This window comes from Elephas maximus, chromosome 26, assembly GCF_024166365.1.
Source record: "Elephas maximus indicus isolate mEleMax1 chromosome 26, mEleMax1 primary haplotype, whole genome shotgun sequence".
Lineage (NCBI taxonomy): Eukaryota > Metazoa > Chordata > Mammalia > Proboscidea > Elephantidae > Elephas > Elephas maximus.
Window position 1 is genome coordinate 45,331,322 of NC_064844.1, and position 16,896 is coordinate 45,348,217.

Sequence of the window (16,896 nt, forward strand, 5' to 3'; positions counted from 1 at the left end):
AAAGCCTTTCCTAACAGAGCCCTGGCTTCATAGGTGGCAGTGGTTGCCTAAATGGAAGTTATTTTTGCTGGCTTTTGTGGTTTTTAATGCTCTCTAATGGAGTGCTTCTCAGTCCTCAGCCTTTTCCGGTAGGATGATGGGAACAGTGTCCCCGGGCTGAAGCTGGACAAATGGAGGCCACTTATCTCTAAATCGAATCCATCCCTGTCACTAAAACAGAAAAATCAAGTTCCAGGACTTCCGGCTTATGGGCTTCTCTCCCCCTACTATTCCCTAGCGCCTTCTAGGGCCTCACCGCCCGCCCATATGAGGGGAGCAACTGCGGCTGGAGTCGGGCCTGGCCCCGCAGCAACTAAGCCACCTAAGCGCGGGCCGAGCAAGCGGCCTGGGAACAGGCTGGGGCCTGCCCACAGTGGCAAGGTGACCCTGGCTGGGCAGGAACAGTTGGAAGTGTCACGGAAAGAGGGCCCCCGGAGCAAGTTTGACCACGATGGTGAGCATCTCACATAAATCCAACATGAGGCGTGAAGTCAGTGCACTGGCTCTCTCTGCGCCTTTTAAAAAAAGACTAGGTGTATCTGTGATTCTTAACCTCTTTTGGGGACAGGGACTCCCTAGGATAAATGATAAAATTTACAACCACTTCTACGTATGTGCTCTAGTATACACACCCAGACACAAAATGGCAAGCACACACTGACACGGACACACACAAATACACAGATAGAGAAAGCGTGCACAAGTTCAGATGATTGGGAGGCCGTCGAAGGCAGGCACGGAGCACAGGTTAACACCACCAGATGCAGGTTTATTATAGTGACGCAGAAGGGTTCTGAAAAATAAAAATGAGTAACGCGTAAAAATAAGGTTACTAAAGTTTGCTGAGTAAGATCTTTTTGGAAATGTATAGCATATATTCATCAGAAAAGACACGGACATGTTAAACGTTGATACCCGAGTAGTGGGATAAAAGGAGATTTCTATTTGTCTTCATTTTCTGACAAAACAGAAAAGCACGCCTTTTTCCAACCAGAGCGTAGCATCCAGGCACTTCCGTGCATGTTGGGAGTCCACCCCGCAGCCTTTCTGGACTCTTTGTCAGGAAAGCAGAGACAATAGACAAGCAAACACAAGCCACAGTGACAACGTGGGGCGGGGACGGGCACTTTTAGAGAGGGCGGCCAGAGACCCCCTTCCCCCAGAAGGCACTTTAACATCACAGCACTGCAACCGGCGAGGCCCCACTGCCTCGGCCCCACCGCCTCCGCCCTCCCGGAGGAGCCGTGCGTGCGTGCGTGCGCGCTCTCGAGGGCGGCGGCGGCGCGCGCGCGCTCCCGCGACGAGAGCCCCGCCGTGGACGATGCCGCCCTGGAGGCGGCGGCGGCGGCGGCGCGCTCCGGCGGTCTGAAGCGGCGGCCAGCTGCCACGGGCCGGCGGCGCGATGAGCTGGGCGGCCGCCCCCGGCTCGGGGCTGTGAGGGGTGAGGGGCTCGGGGCCGGGGGTGGGCGGCGGCGGCGCAGCCGGTGGCCGACACTTCTCCTCCGCGGCGGCGGCGGTGGCGGCCATGCGCGGGACAGCGCGGCTGGGGCCGCCGGGCCGGGGCCGCCTCCCGGGGACCCGCGGCCTGAGGGCCCCGCCGCCGCCGCTGCTGCTCCTGCTTGCGCTGCTGCCGCTGCTGCCCGCGCCCGCCGCCGCCCCGGCCCCGCGGCCGCCTGCGCTCACGCCCTCGGCCGCGGGGCCCAGCGTGAGCCTCTACCTGAGCGAGGACGAGGTGCGCCGGCTGATCGGTGAGTGAGGCGGCCGGGCCGGGGCGGCGGGCCGGGTCGGGCCGGGGCGGCGGAGCGGGGCGGGCCGCGTCAGGCCGGGGCGGGCCCGCGCTGCTTCCGGCCTGCGCGCCCTGGAGCCGAGCGATGCCCCCGCCGCCTGCGCCCCGGTCGCGCGCGCTCCGGCCTGGCCTGCTGTGCTGGCGGGGAGGTGTGGCCCTGCCCGGCTCCCGCCCTGGCTCCGCCGCGGTCCTCCCGCCTTCGGCTGGCTGCCTGGCGCCGCGGGGAACCCCCGGCTGCCGCGAGGAGCTGCCGATCCAGGAGCCCCCGGCTGCCGCGAGGAGCTGCCGATCCAGGCCTTTGGCGCCCCGGGCAGCCTCTCCAGCCCGTCTTCACTCCCCGCACTCACGCGCCCAGCCAGCTTTTCCCCCGTGCGCGCGGGTTTCCGTGGACCCGTCCTTGTGCGTGTCACTCTAGGGCCCTGAGCTTTGGGTAGATGAAAACATTTTAGGCTGAACTTGCAACTCTTGACTGTAATTTTGATGCCCAGCAGAGGCCGCGCTACTGTGCTCATACTTTTCCGGTTATCACACTTAAAAAAAAAAGGGAGAGAGGTTATAAAGACACCTAATATTCGTGGCAGCCTCTAAATCTTGGGACGGATAAGCCTGTTTGTAAACAGTGAATTCATAGGTAGCCAACCTTTTAGCTTCTTCGGTACCTTTCTGACTTTTGTCTTGAATGTGTTGGGGTATTTCGGGGCCATTCGCCTAATTTGAATACCTTGAAAGGACAGGAGACGTGCCTTTGGGTCGGTTGGTGGTTCTTCGTAATTAGCGTTGTCATTTGGGGAAAGATTTAAAAAATAATGGTGTCTTCATGTTGGGACTTTGGGGATTCCGGAAATGACCCCTGAGAGGAAGGTCTGACTGAAATGGCCCCCAAAGGGAAGTTTTTGGTAATTGCAGATACCTCGAAATTCTCTTTCTTTTGTATATTATCGTGATTCCTTTATTTCAGTTCAGGTAATGGTACATCTGCGTGTTTGAGGGGAAAGGAATCATTCTTAAGTATCCATTATGTCAGTCTTTTTTTTTTTTTTTTTTTAACTTAAAGGACTTTCTCGAGGCCTGTTGAGATTGACCCGATGTTGAAATGGAATTGCTTTTAGCAGACTGTTTAGACATTTTTACATATATGGCTTTGTGTTCTTTTACCAAAGAAGAATGCTGTGTTTTGTAGTGTCGTGCAGTTCTTCTCTTTTTAGTCTATTAGCTGAATTTTAAAACTGCAAATTGGCTTAGTACTTGAAACATAATGAATGCTTATAAATCGCCTCACATCACACATAATTTTAAAAAATGTAGTATGTATGGTTTTGTAAAGCTCTTTTGGTTAAAAGCCCTTATATAATTTGTGACTTTGTTTACATGTATTTCTCTTCCCTCTCCAGCCAGGAGTGGGGGTGGGGCACAGGGGACCCATAGGGACTGACACTAATTACCTGCAGTGTTGTTGGTGTTGTGTGCCTGGATTCCATTCTGACTCCTAGCGACCCTGTATGGCGAAGTAGAACCTGGCCCTGAGTGCTTTCCATGTGTTATTTCCTCTAATTTTTCTGTGACCCAATGGGGCAGGCTTCATCGTTCCATTTTAGAGATGAGGAAAGCAAGGCTTTAAAGTAACTTGCTCAAGGTAGTAGTTTTACTCTGTCCTATAGGGTTGCTATGAGTTGAAATTGACTCGATGGCACTGGGTTTGGTTTTTGGTTTTTGCTCAAGGTAGCCTATTTCATAATCTTTTTTAGAAGTCAAACTTAGTGTTGACATAGATGACAATCAACTTTTTATTGAATGAATTGAAAATATTGTGTATGTGGAAGTTTGATTATGACATGGTGGGAAAGAAATTGCTAATTATTGCTCGAAATGATACATCTGTTACCTTATTCAAAGGCAGACTGAGAACTGACTTTCTTAGCGGTATTCCTAGCAGAAGAAGCCTTTGATTTATGACCATCTAGTTTATACCCAGGAAGGGCTTCACTAAGCAGTGGCTTCGCTTTGGTTAGCGTCACCCAGTGTGGTAGTAACTCATGGTGTCCACCCCCCATTGACCTTCTGCACCAGACCATACAGAATCCTTAGTAATGTTTTTTGTATTGTTACTCCTAAATCATAATTCCTGTATGTTACTCCTTCTTTTCCTTTAATTGCTACTTCATTCTCAAAAAAGTTATTGGTATAGGTTTACAAAAAAAGTTTACCACAATATTGTAGCTGAAACACCAGAAAATTTGACAAAATCAGCAACTATGGAAACACTGGCAGCAATGAAGAGCAGGAGCGCAGGCGAAACCGGATGGTTTGAAGCATCGTTGTAATTGGGTAACAATGTCAGCTCTGAGCTGAGCACATCAGAAAGTTCAAAAAGTAAATTAGCATAGAGTTTTACCCTTGTGGGTATATTGATACATGTAAGCTGGGCTTTCAAAAAATGGTTTCGTTGTGTTGTTCTAACTAACTACCCAACAGGGATGTCTTCATAGAAAATAAATTTCTGCTGAAACACTGCACAAAAATTTTATAGACAGTCATTTTGGTGTCACCCCTCTGACAGTGTCACCTGGTATGGTCTGCACCCCCACCCCCCCCTCTAGGGTTGCCACTGGTTGGAGGGAGGGGAGAGAGGATCATCTCCCACCCCTAAGGCATGAGGGACCTCTAGCATTATTTTCCCTAATGCAGATAGACTTGACTTGTTAAGGATGCGTCTCTTGACTGTCTGTCCCTCCTCCTAGATCCGGGTTCTCTCCTTCCATCGTTTCCCATCTCCCCTGTACGTTCTACCTTTAAAGTATTCCTTGGCTGGCCCTGGTTGGGCAGGAGCAAGTGAACAGGGCTGAGATGTGTATCAGACATCCTGAATTCTCAAAATTCCGTTCCCCACAGAAATTGTTACAGTGTTGAAAAAGAGCACTTGAAATAGCACTTTTGTACCATATTTCTGTACCATCATAGGTTAAATGCCTTCTGAAAGCTGGTTTGGGAAACTAACCATTTTAAAGTGTTTGTACAAGAAAACACATTTGAAATTCCAAGCCAGAAACTTATACGTGAAATTGACAGCAACAGCCTCATAAAGTGAGCTGATTGCCCGTGATAGTAAGTTGTTGTTTTAATCAAATTAATACTTAAGCATAAAAAAAAAAAAAGCATAGTATTAAAAAAACACCGAATAGTGCTGTGAGGCTTGAAACGAAAAGGAGCAGTTTCCTGCCTTTGGCCTTTTTATCTGCCAAGCTCTTTCCAGAGACAGATACTGTTTCAACTATTTTTTTTTTTTTTTTACTTTCATATTTCTAAATCAATGTAATCATTTGACTTCCTAGTAAAATAATTGAACTTGTACCCGTTTCTCCCGTGTATAGTTACATGTCAATTTTTGGTAACACAGGCGATGTTTATATTGTTATGTACATATTTATTGTTCACTTCTGAATTAGACAGTAACCTATGGTTAGGTTACCTTTCCTGTATATTTTCTCTTTTTCCCAGAGTAAATAATTACCTTTAAGTTTTTTTTTTTTTTAGTTTTCCATGCATTTACGGCTATATTCTCTCAGTAGTCCAACAGATAGATGTGTTATAACTCTCTTTCCATATTTTTTTCCAGGTGCTCAAACAGATCAAATTATCTGTCAGTTCCACTTGGTTTCCTCATGGAGACTCCCCACTGGAGCCTCCCTCCCATCCTTTTGCCCTAACCTGGACAGTAGCGTTATTTTTTCCGAAATTTATGTCATTTTTCTCCTGTCTCGGAGATTGTTTCCTGATCTCCTATCTTCCGTTTTCTTGGTTTGCTTCTTCATTTTGCTGAACTATGTCCTCGGTAGCTTCCTAAGAAGGAGTGGAATGGTAGATAAATTATTAAGGTCTTGCATGTCTGAAGGTATCTATCCTATTCTCAGACTCTACAGATGGTTTGGCTGGATTTAGAATATTAAGTTGAAAATAATTTTTTCTCACAATTTTGATGACGTTTTCACACTGTTTTCTGGCTTTAAGGGTTTCTGATGAAAAATCCAAAGCTGTTCTGATTCGTTTTTGTTAGTTCATTTGAAGCTTAGGACCCTTTCGGTGGGCAGTGGTAGTTTAGCGATCGAATTCTCCCTTATCACATGGGTAACCTGGATTCAGTTCTCAACTGATGCACCTCAGACACAACCACCAGTCGTCTGCCAGTGGACGCTTGTGTGTTGCAGTGATCCTGAACAGCCTTCAGAGGAGCTTCCAGACTAAGATAGACTAGGAAGAAAGGCCTGGTGATCTACTGCCAAAAAATCAGCCAGTGAAAACCCTGTAGAGTACAATGGGATGATCCTGTTGTGCATGGGGTTGGCATGAGTCTGGGTTGACTCAGTGTTGTTGTTGTTAGATGCTGTTGAGTCAGTTCGGACTGAGAGTGACCCTGTGCACAACAGAATGAAACACTGCCCAGTCCTGCACCACCCTTATGCCTGAGCCCATTGTTGCAGCCACTGTGTCAATCCACCACATTGAGGGTCTTCCTTTTTTCCGCTGACCCTGTACTTTACCAAGCATGATGTCCTTCTCCGGGGACTGATCCCTCCTGACAACATGTCCAAAGTATGTAAGATGTAGTCTTGCCGTCCTTGCTTTTAAGGAGCATCCTGGTTGTACTTCTTCCAAGACAGATTTGTTCATTTTTTTGGCAGTCCATGGTATATTCAATATTCTTTGCCAATGCCACAATTCAAAGGCGTCAGTTCTTCTTTAGTCTTCCTTATTCATTGTCCAGCTTTCGTATGCATATGATTCGATTGAAAATACCATGGCTTGGGTCAGGCCCACCTTAGTCTTCAAGGTAACATGTTTGCTTTTCGACACTTTAAAGAGGTCCTTTGCAGCAGATTTTTTTTGTTTAAATAATTTTTATTGTGCTTTAAGTGAAAGTTTACAAATCAAGTCAGTCTCTCACACAAAAACCCATATACACCTTGCTACACACCCCCAATTACTCGTCCCCTAGTGACACAGCCTGCTCTCTCCCTCTACTCTCTCTTTTTGTGTCCATATCACCAGCTTCTAACCCCCTCTACCCTCTCATCTCCCCTCCAGGCAGGAGATGCAGACATAGTCTGAAGTGTCCACCTGATCCAAGAAGCTCACTCCTTACCAGCATCCCTCTCCAACCCATTGTCCAGTCCAGTCCATGTCTGAAGAGTTGGCTTCGGGAATGGTTCCTGTCCTGGGCCAACAGAAGGTCTGGGCCCATGACCATCGGGGTCCTTCCAGTCTTAGTCAGACCATTAAGTCTGGCCTTTTTTGAGAATTTGGGGTCTGCATCCCACTGCTTTCCTGCTCCCTCAGGGCTTCTCTGTTGTGTTCCCTGTCAGGGCAGTCATCGGTTGTAGCCGGGCGCTATCTAGTTCTTCCGGTCTCAGGATGATGTAGTCTCTGGTTCATATGGTCCTTTCTGTCTCTTGGGCTTGTAATTGCCTTGTGTCCTTGGTGTTCTTCATTCTCCTTTGCTCCAGGTAAGTTGAGACCAATTGATGCATCTTAGATGGCTGCTTGCTAGCGTTTAAGACCCTAGACGCCACTCTTCAAAGCGGGGTGCAGAATGTTTTCTTAATAGATTTTATTATGCCAGTTGACTTAGATGTCCCCTGAAAGCATGGTCCCCAGACCCCTTTCCCTGCTACACCGGTCTTTGAAGCATTCAGTTTATTCAGGAAACTTCTTTGCTTTTGGTTTAGTCCAATTGTGCTGACTTCGCCTGTATTGTGTGCTGTCTTTCCCTTCACCTAAAGTAGTTCGTATCTACTATCTAATTAGCGAATGCCCCCTTCCACCCTCACTCCCACCCTCCCCCCTCTTGTAACCACAAAAGAATGTTTTTTTCTGAGTTTAAATTGTTTCTCAAGTTCTTACAATAGTGGTCTTATACAATATTTGTCCCTTTGCAACCGACTAATTTCACTTAGCATAATGCCTTCCAGGTTCCTCCATTTATGAAATGTTTCACAGATTCCTCATTGTTCTTTATTGATGCGTAGTATTCCATTGTGTGACTATACCATAATTTATTTATCTATTCATCTGTTGATGGGCACCTTGGTTGCTTCCATCTTTTTGCTATTGTAAACAGTGCTGCAGTAACCATTGGTGTGCATCTATCTGTTTGTGTAAAGGCTCTTATTTCTCTAGGATATTTTCCAAGGAGTGGGATTGCTCAATCGTATGGTAGTTCTGGGAAACCCTGGTGGTGTAGTGGTTAAGTGCAACGGCTGCTAACCAAAGGGTCGGCAGTTTGAATCTACCAGGTGTTCCTTGGAAGCTCTGTGGGGCAGTTCTACTCTGTCCTGTAGGGTCGCTAAGAGTCGGAATCAACTTGACGGCACTGGATTTGGTTTTTGGTTTTGGATGGTAGTTCTATTTCTAGCTTTTTAAGGAAGCGCCAAATCGATTTCCAAAGCGGTCGTATCATTTGACATTCCCACCAGCAGTGTATAAGTGTTCCAGTCTCTCCACAGCCTCTCCAACATTTATTATTTTGTGTTTTTTGGATTAATGCCAGTGTTGTTGGAGTGAGATGAAATCTCATTGTAGTTTTGATCTGCATTTCTCTAATGGCTAATGATCGTGAACATTTCTTATATATCTGTTAGCTGGAAACCCTCGTGGTGTAGCGGTTAAGTGCTATGGCTGCTAACCAAGAGGTTGGCAGTTTGAATCTGCCAGGCGCTCCTTGGAAGCTCTATGGGGCAGTTCTACCCTGTCCTATAGGGTCGCTATGAGTCGGAATCGACTCGACGGCAGTGGGTGGGTTATCTGTTAGCTACCCAAATGTCTTCTTTAGTGAGGTGTCTCTTCATATCTTTTGCCCATTTTTTAATCGGGTTATTTGTCTTTTTGTAGTTGAGTTTTTGCAGTATCACATAGATTTTAGAGATCAGGCACTGACCTTTGCAGCAGATTTGCCCAGTGCAGTGCATCTTTTGATTTCTTGACTGCTGCTTCCAGGGGTGTTGTTTGTGGATCAACAAGTAAAATGAAATTGTTGACAATGCCAATCTCTTTTCCATATCATGATGTTGCTTATTCATCCAGTTGTGAGGATGTTTGTTTTCTTTATGTTGTGGTGTAATCCATACTAAAGGCTGTGGTCTTTGATCTTCATCAGTAAGCACTTCAAGCCCTCTTCACTTTCAGCAAGCAAGGTTGTGTCGTCTGCATAACGCAAGTTGTTAATGAGTCTTCCACCAATCCTGATGCCCTGTTCTTCTTCATGTAGTCCAGCTTCTCCGATTATTTGCTCAGCTTACGGATTGAATAGGTATGGTAAAAGGATACAACCCTGATGCACACCTTCCCTGACTTTAAACCGATCAGTATCCTTTGTTCTGCCCAAGCAACTGCCTCTTGATCTATGTACAGGTTTCTCATGAGCACAATTAAGTGTTCTGGAATTTCCATTCTTCACAATGGTATCCATAATTTGTTACGATCCACACAGGTAAACATCCTTCTGGTATTCTCTGCTTTCGGCCAGGATCCATCTGACATCAGCAGTGATATCCCTGGTTCCACGTCCTCTTCTGAAACTGGCCTGAATTTCTGGCAGTTCTCTTTTGATATACTGCTGCAGCTGCTTTTGAATGATCTTCAGCAAAATTTTGCTTGCATGATATTAATGATATTGTTTGATAATTTCCGCATTCTTTGGATCACCTTTCTTGGGAATAGGCATAAATATGGATCTCTTCCAGTCAGTTGGCCAGGAAGCTGCCTTCCATATTTCTTGGCATAGACGAGTGAGCACCTCCAGCGCTGCATCCGTTTGTTGAAACTTCTCAGTTGATATTTTGTCAGTTCCTGGAGCCTTGTTTTTCCCCAGTGTCTTCAGTGCAGCTTGGACTTCTTCCTTCAGTACTGTGGGTTCCAGATCATATGCTACCTCTTGAAATGGTTGAACATTGACAAATTCTTTTTGGTATAATGACTCTGTATCCCTTCCATCTTCTTTCGATGCTTCCTGCGTCGTTTAATATTTTCCCCGTAGAATCCTTCACTATTGCAATTTGAGGCTTGAACTTTTTCCTCAGTTCTTTCAGCTTGAGTATCGCTGCGCGTGTTCTTCCCTCTTGGACCTCTATCTCCAGCTCTTTACACATGTCATTATGATACTTGTCTTCTTGAGCCCCCGCTCGAAATCTACTGTTCAGTTCTTTTACTTCATCGTTTTTTCTTTTTGCTTTAGCTCTCGATGTTAGAGAGCAAGTTTCAGAGTCTTCCCTGACATCCATCTTGGTCTTTTATTTCTTTCCTGTCTTTTCAGTGACCTCTTGGCTTTCTTCATGTATGATGTCCTTGAACAACTCATCCGATCTTCAGTCCTTAGTGTTCAACGCATCAAATCTATTCTTGAGATGGTCTCTAAATTCGGGTGGGATGTACTCAGGATCGTATTTTGGCTGTCATGGACTTGCTCTGATTTTCTTCAGTTTCAGCTTGAACTTGTATATGAGCAATTGGTGGTCTGCTCCGTTGTTGGCCCCGGCACTGTTCTGAGTGATGATATTGAGCTTTTCCATTGTTTCTTTCCACAGATGTAGTGGATTTGATTCCTGTGTGTTCCATCTGGTGAGGTCCATGTGTATAGATAGTTGCTGTTTATTTTGGTGAAAAAAGGTATTTGCATTGGAGAGGTCGTTGGTCTTGCCAAATTCTATCATTCGATCTCCGGCATTGTTTCTGTCACCAAGGCCATTTTTCCAACTACCCATCCTTCTTCCTTGTTTACAACTTTCACATTCCAATCACCAGTAATTTTCAGTGCATCCTGATTGCATGTTTGATCAATTTCAGACTGCAGAAGCTGTTAAAAATCTTCAGTTTCTTCATCTTTGGCCTCAGTGGTTGTTCTGTAAACTTGAATAATAGTCTTATTAGCTGGTCTTCGTTGTAGGCGTATGGATATTATCCTATCACTGACAGTGTTGTACTTCAGGATAGATCTTGAAATGTTCTTTTTGACAGTGAATGCAATACCATTCCTCTTCAGGTTGTCATACCTGGCATAGTAGACTGCATGATTGTCCAATCCAAATGGTCAATACCAGTCCTTTTCAGCTCACTAATGCCTAGGATATTGATGTTTATGCGTTCCATTTCATTTTTGACGATTTTCAATTTTCCTAGGTTCATACTTCGTACATTCCATGTTTCGATTATTGATGGATGTTTGTAGCTGTTTTTTCATGTTTTGAGTTGTGCCACATGAGGAAATGAAGGTCCCGAAAGCTTGACTCCATCCACATCATTAAGGCTGACTATAGTTTGAGGAGGCAGCTCTTCCCCAGTCATCTTTTGAGCGCCTTCCAATCTGGGGGGCTCATCTCCCAGCGCTATATCAGACAGCGTTCTGCTGCTATTCGTGAGGTTTTCACTGGCTAATGCTTTTCAGAAGTAGACTGTCGGGTCCTTCTTTCTAGAAGGGTTGACTCAATAGCAGCTAACAACAACAGCAGTACTTTCGTTTTCTCTGGTTTTTGAAGTTTTATATGTCTTTTTTTTTTTTCTTTTTCCTGATTTAGTCGGCCCATTCAGTCAAGAAACTCATATCATTCAGTTTCCAGAAATTCCAGTTATTTCTTTAATAATTTCCTACCTCTGTTCTTTCTGAAACTTCTATTGGTTTGGTTATTGAATCTCCTGGGATTGATGTTTGGATTATCTCACCTGTCATTTATTTCTTTGTATTTTGGGGGGAGGGGGATGTTTTTCAGCTTCTTCCAGTCTTTCATTTAAAAAATTTTAGTTGTCATGTTTTTATATTTTAGAACCTATTTTTGTTCTCTGTTTCCATTTCATAGCATCTTATTTTATGTATGTAATAATTTTGCTTATCTCTAGAATAAATGTGTGTGTATTTTTCCAATATTTTGAAATTTCTCCTGCATTGTCCAGTGTGCCTGTTCATTTGAGGATCCTTTTTTGTGCTTGTTTTGATCAAAAAGATCCAGTGATTCTTGACTTTCTATACTTAAGAATAAGGTGATGAAAGTTGATTGTGGATGGAAGCTAGTGACTTCCCTTAGAGTGACTTTGTGGACTTTTCATTGGGAGGTCTACCCCAAATATCAGGCCCTTTACATCTTCTTTGGGGGTAGTCAGTGTCTGCAGAGAAGAAACCTCCAATCGCCTGCCTCTGGTGTGCTGGTTAACACACTGGCTGCTAGAGTTTTTATTACCTCATTGGATGGGGATGGAACGTGCCACTATTCAAGCAGTTGACTTTGATTTCCCCTGTTGCCAGTTCTCCTGCCTCCTTGGTTCAGTTTTTTTTTTTTAAGTTTTTATTGTGCTTTAAGTGAAAGTTTTGATTTGCATTTCTCCGATGGCTAGAGACTGTGAGCATTTCCTTATGTGTCTGTTGGTCGCTCAAATGTTTTTTTTTTGCTGAATTGTCTGTTCTTTTCCTTTGTCCATTTTTTAATTGCTTTATTTGTCTTTTTGTTGTAGAGGTCTTGGATTTTCTTGTACAGTTTAGAGAGTAGACCTTTGTCCAATTTGTAATAGCCAAAATTTTTTTCCCAGTCTGTAGGTTCTCTTTTGGTGAAGTCTTTTTTTTTTTTTTAATTGTGCTTTAAGTGAAAGTTTACAAATCAAGTCAGTCTCTCACACAAAAACCCATATACACCTTGCTAGGTATTCCCAACTGCTCTCCCCCAGTGAGACAGCCCGCACCCTCCCTCTGCTCTCTCTTTTCTTGTCCATCCCGCCAGCCTCTAACCCCCGCTACCCTCTCATCTCCTGTCTAGACAGGAGATGCCAGCATAGTCTCAAGTGTCCACCTGATCCTTGGTTCAGTTTTTTCTCAGGAAAAACTTTAGGTCTCCTGTTGGACCTGGAGTCCAGTTGCTTTGAGTACACCCTTTCAGTGGCTCCTTCTTGTTAGATTTGAGCGTCAGGCCAGCCTTTGGTGGCCCTTGGTTTTTCCAAGGCTGACCCTCTCTAGTTCTGCGGGGTGGGCAGTGACCTGTGTTCTGCTCTGACTGCTTCTTGCCTTGTAAAAGTTTGTTGAAATATGTGATCTGTTGTTGTCTTCTTTCCTTTTCTGCTTGATAAATGGTTTAATGTCTTTGTGATGTCATTTTAGAGGAGTTTTGGGATGGAATGGGAATAAAGGCTTGTTTTTCCACAATGTGTAAATGACAGTCAAGATTGGGTTGTAACTATTGGAGAACTGCTGACATGTGGCAGTTTTCTGTAATAACAGTATTAAGAACACTCCTAGTTGTGGTCATAGTAATAGTAGACAGTTTTAGAGTGCTGCTGCTGTGTGGCAGTCTTTTTCCTGTGTCAGGCACAAAGGTAATCCTTGTGTTAGGTAGGTTCTGTTATTTCTGTTTTACAGATAAGAAAATGCGGATTGGGAACAGGTATGTCACTAGCCCAACTTCTAGGTGGAGATGGCAACCTGATGGGACTCCGGATGGGAAGTCCACCTATCAGGAAGACTCCAAAAGCTTCCCCCTCCCGGTAAAAAACAAAAAACCAAACCCGCTGCTGAGGAGCTGATTCTGTGTGTCAGTAGGACTGCTCCGTAGGGTTTTCAGGGCTGTGACCTTTTGGAAGCAGATTACCAGGACTTTCTTCTGAGGTACCTCTGAATAGCTTCGAATTGCCAGCCTTTTGGTTAGTAGCCAACCTCTTAACCATTAGAGCTACCCAGGGACTCCTTCAAAAGCTCCAGAAGCTTTTAATTTCTGTGGCTGCCCTGCCTCCCCAGGTCCTGTTTCATTGCTTCTGTTTACTCTTCTTAACAGGCTACAATGTTGACATCCATCCCCGTTTTACTAATTTGGACCCTGATTTGGGGCCCTTTGGACAGTGAGTAGAAGGCCAGGTCTTGACGCAGCCCTGCCTGAGTCTGGAGTCCATAATGCCTCTGTGTCAGCCTTGGAGGAGCCGTGATTAACCGAAGTACTCCAGGAGTGCAGTCTGCAAGCCTGCCACCACATGTGCTTATTTGTGGTCTTGGTTATTATCTGCATCCACTCGTGTTCTCTATCTAATTGATAATTTCAATAGCATTGAACTCTGTGGAAGTCCAGAGCTTGTGAAAGTGGTTTGTGGCTGGGCAGTGCCCAAGCTTTGGGAATAAGATGCTGGTGGGTGGGGGATATGGTATAAACTGATCATGGTGGTGGTGGTTATGGAATCTCTAGGGGCCAGGGGAATTTATGAGAATAGATTCTCCCTCTTATTAGAAATTGAGTTTGGATAACTTGCTTCTGCTTTAAAATAAATACCCTCAGGAAGAGTTAAGCCTTATTGTCATTTCATTATTTCAGATCAGGCATGCTAGTTGAGATCATTGCTTCCCAAATTAATCCAGTAAAAAATTTTGAAGCCAAGTCAGGTGCCATATAGTATGGTCAAAAAACCCAGTGCCGTCTAGTCGATTCCCACTCATAGCGACCCTATAGGACAGAGTAGAACTGCCCCATAGAGTTTCCAAGGAGAAAGTGGCAATTCCAAATTGATAGGTTCCCTTCTTGTGGAACTCAGAACTTTGTAGGGGAAATCAACTCATGTCTATGACTATAACACTAAGGTAAGAGTTACGTTACTAATTTTATGTAACTAGAGGTGATTACTTTTGACTTGGGTGGGAAGGAAAGAGAAGCTTGGAGAGTTTAGGGAAAGCATCCCAGAAAAAGAGACATTTGAGCCTTTTTTTTTTTTATTATACTTTAAGTGAAAGTTTACATATCAAGTCAGTCTCTCATACAAAAATATATATACGCCTTGCTATATACCCCTGGAAGCCCTGGTGGCGTAGTGGTTAAGTGCTATGGCTGCTAACCAAAGGGTCAGCAGTTTGAATCCGCCAGACACTCCTTGGAAACTCTGTGGGGCAGTTCTGCTCTATCCTACAGGGTCACTATGAGTCGGAATCGACTCAATGGCACTGGGTTTGGTTTGGTTTTAGTTATATACTCCTAGTTTCTCTCCCTCTAATGAGACAGCACATTCCTTCTCTCCACCCTGTATTCCTGTGTCCATTCACCCAGCTTCTGTCCCCTTCTGCCTTCTCATCTCCCCTCTAGACAGGAGCTGCCCACATGGTCTCATGTGTCTACTTGAGCTAAGAAGCTTACTCCTCATCAGGCTGAAGAGTTTTGGAAATGGTACCAGTCTTGGGCTAACAGAAGGTCTGGGGACCATAACATCCAGGGTCCTTCTAGTCTCAATTAGACCATGAAGTTTGGTCTTTTGATGAGAATTTGAGGTCTGCATCCCAGTACACTCCTGCTTCATTGGGAATTCTCTGTTATGTTCCCTGTCAGGGCAGTCATGTGTTGTAGCCAGGCTCCATCTAGTTCTTCTGGTCTCAGGATGATGTAGTCTCTGATTTATGTGGCTTTTTCTGTCGCTTGGGCTCATAATTACTTTGTGTCTTTGGTGTTCTTCATTGTCCTTTGCACCAGGTGGTTTGAGACCAATTGATGCATCTTAGATGGCCAGTTGCTAGCGTTGAAGACCTCAGATGCCACTCACCAAAGTGGTATGCAGAATGTTTTCTTAATAGATTTTATTATGCCAGTCGACCTAGATGTCCCTTGAAACCATGGTCCCCAGACCCCAGTCCCTGCTACTCTGGCTTTCAGAGTGTTCAGTTTATTCAGGAAACTTCTTTGCCTTTGTTTTAGTCCAGTTGTGCTGACCTCGCCTATATTGTTGTCTTTCCCCTCACCTAAAATAGTTCGTGTCTACTGTCTAATTAGTGAATACCCCTCTCCCTACTCCCCACCCTTGTAACCATCAAAGAATTTTTTTTTCTCAGTTTAAACTATTTCTTGAGTTCTTATGATACTGGTATCATACAATATTTGTCCTTTTGCAACTGACTAATTTCACTCAGCATAATGCCTTCTAGATTCCTCCATGTTATGAGGTGTTTCACGCATTCGTCATTGTTCTTTTTCGATGTGTAGTATTCCATTGTGTGAATATACCGTAATTTATTTATCTATTCATCCATTGATGGGCACCTTGGTTGCTTCCATCTTTTCGCTATTGTAAACAGTGCTGCAGTGAACATGGGTGTGCATATATCTGTTCGTGTAAAGGCTCTTATTTCACTAGGATACATTCCAAGGAGTGGGATTGCTGGCTTGTATGGTAGTTTTATTCTGGCTTTTTAAGGAAGTGCCAAATTGATTTCCAAAGCGGTTGTACCATTTGACATTCCCACCAGCAGTGTCTTAAGTGTCCCAGTCTCTCCACAACCTCTCCAACATTTATTATTTTGTGTTTTTTGGATTAATGCCAGCCTTGTTGGAGGGAGATGGTATCTCATTGTAGTTTTGATTTGCATTTCTGTACTGGCTAAGTCGGAATCGATTCAAGGGCAATAGGGTTTTTTTTAAGGGCTAATGATCGTGAGCCTTTCCTCATGCATCTATTAGTTGCCTCACTGTCTTCTTTGGTGAGGTGTCTGTTCATATCCTTTGCCTGTTTTTTTTAATTGGGTTATTTTAGAGATCAGACGCTGATCAGAAATGTCAAAGCTAAAACTTTTTCCCAGCTGTAGGTGGTCTTTTTTATCTTTTGGTGAAGGCTTTGGATGAGCATAGGTGTTTGATTTTAGGAGCTCCCAGTTACCTGGTTTCTCTTCTGCATTTTCAGTAATGTTTTGTATACTTTTTATGCCATGTGTTAGGACTCCTAGCGTTGTCCTATTTTTTCGTCCATGATCTTTATCGTTTTAGATTTCATATTTAGGTCTTTGATCCATTTTGAGTTCGTTTTTGTGCATGGTGTGAGGTATGGGTCTTGTTTCTTTTTTTTTGCAAATGGATATCCAGTTATGCCAGCACCATTTGTTAAAAAGACTGTCTTTTCCCCAATTAACTGACTTTGGGCCTTTGTGAAATATCAGCTGCTCATATGTGGATGGATTTATGTCTGTATTCTCAATTCTGTTCCATTGGTCTGTGTTTGTATTGTTGTACCAGTACCAGGCTGTTTTGACTACTGTGGCAGTATAATACGTTCTAAAATAAGGTAGTTTGAGGCCTCCTACTTTGTTCTTC

General features: G+C 44.5%; 1 protein-coding gene across 2 annotated transcripts in view; it reads left to right on the forward strand.

Annotated features, from left to right (window-relative positions):
- Positions 1 to 1,339: 1,339 nt before the first annotated feature.
- RYK (receptor like tyrosine kinase) overlaps positions 1,340 to 16,896 on the forward strand; it is a 162,873-nt gene continuing 147,316 nt past the window's right edge. For both annotated transcript variants that reach the window (XM_049870598.1, XM_049870599.1), the window contains exon 1: positions 1,340 to 1,787. In XM_049870598.1, coding sequence (XP_049726555.1) covers positions 1,565 to 1,787 — 223 coding nt within the window. In that variant the 5' untranslated portion in view covers positions 1,340 to 1,564. The remainder of the gene's footprint in view (positions 1,788 to 16,896) is intronic.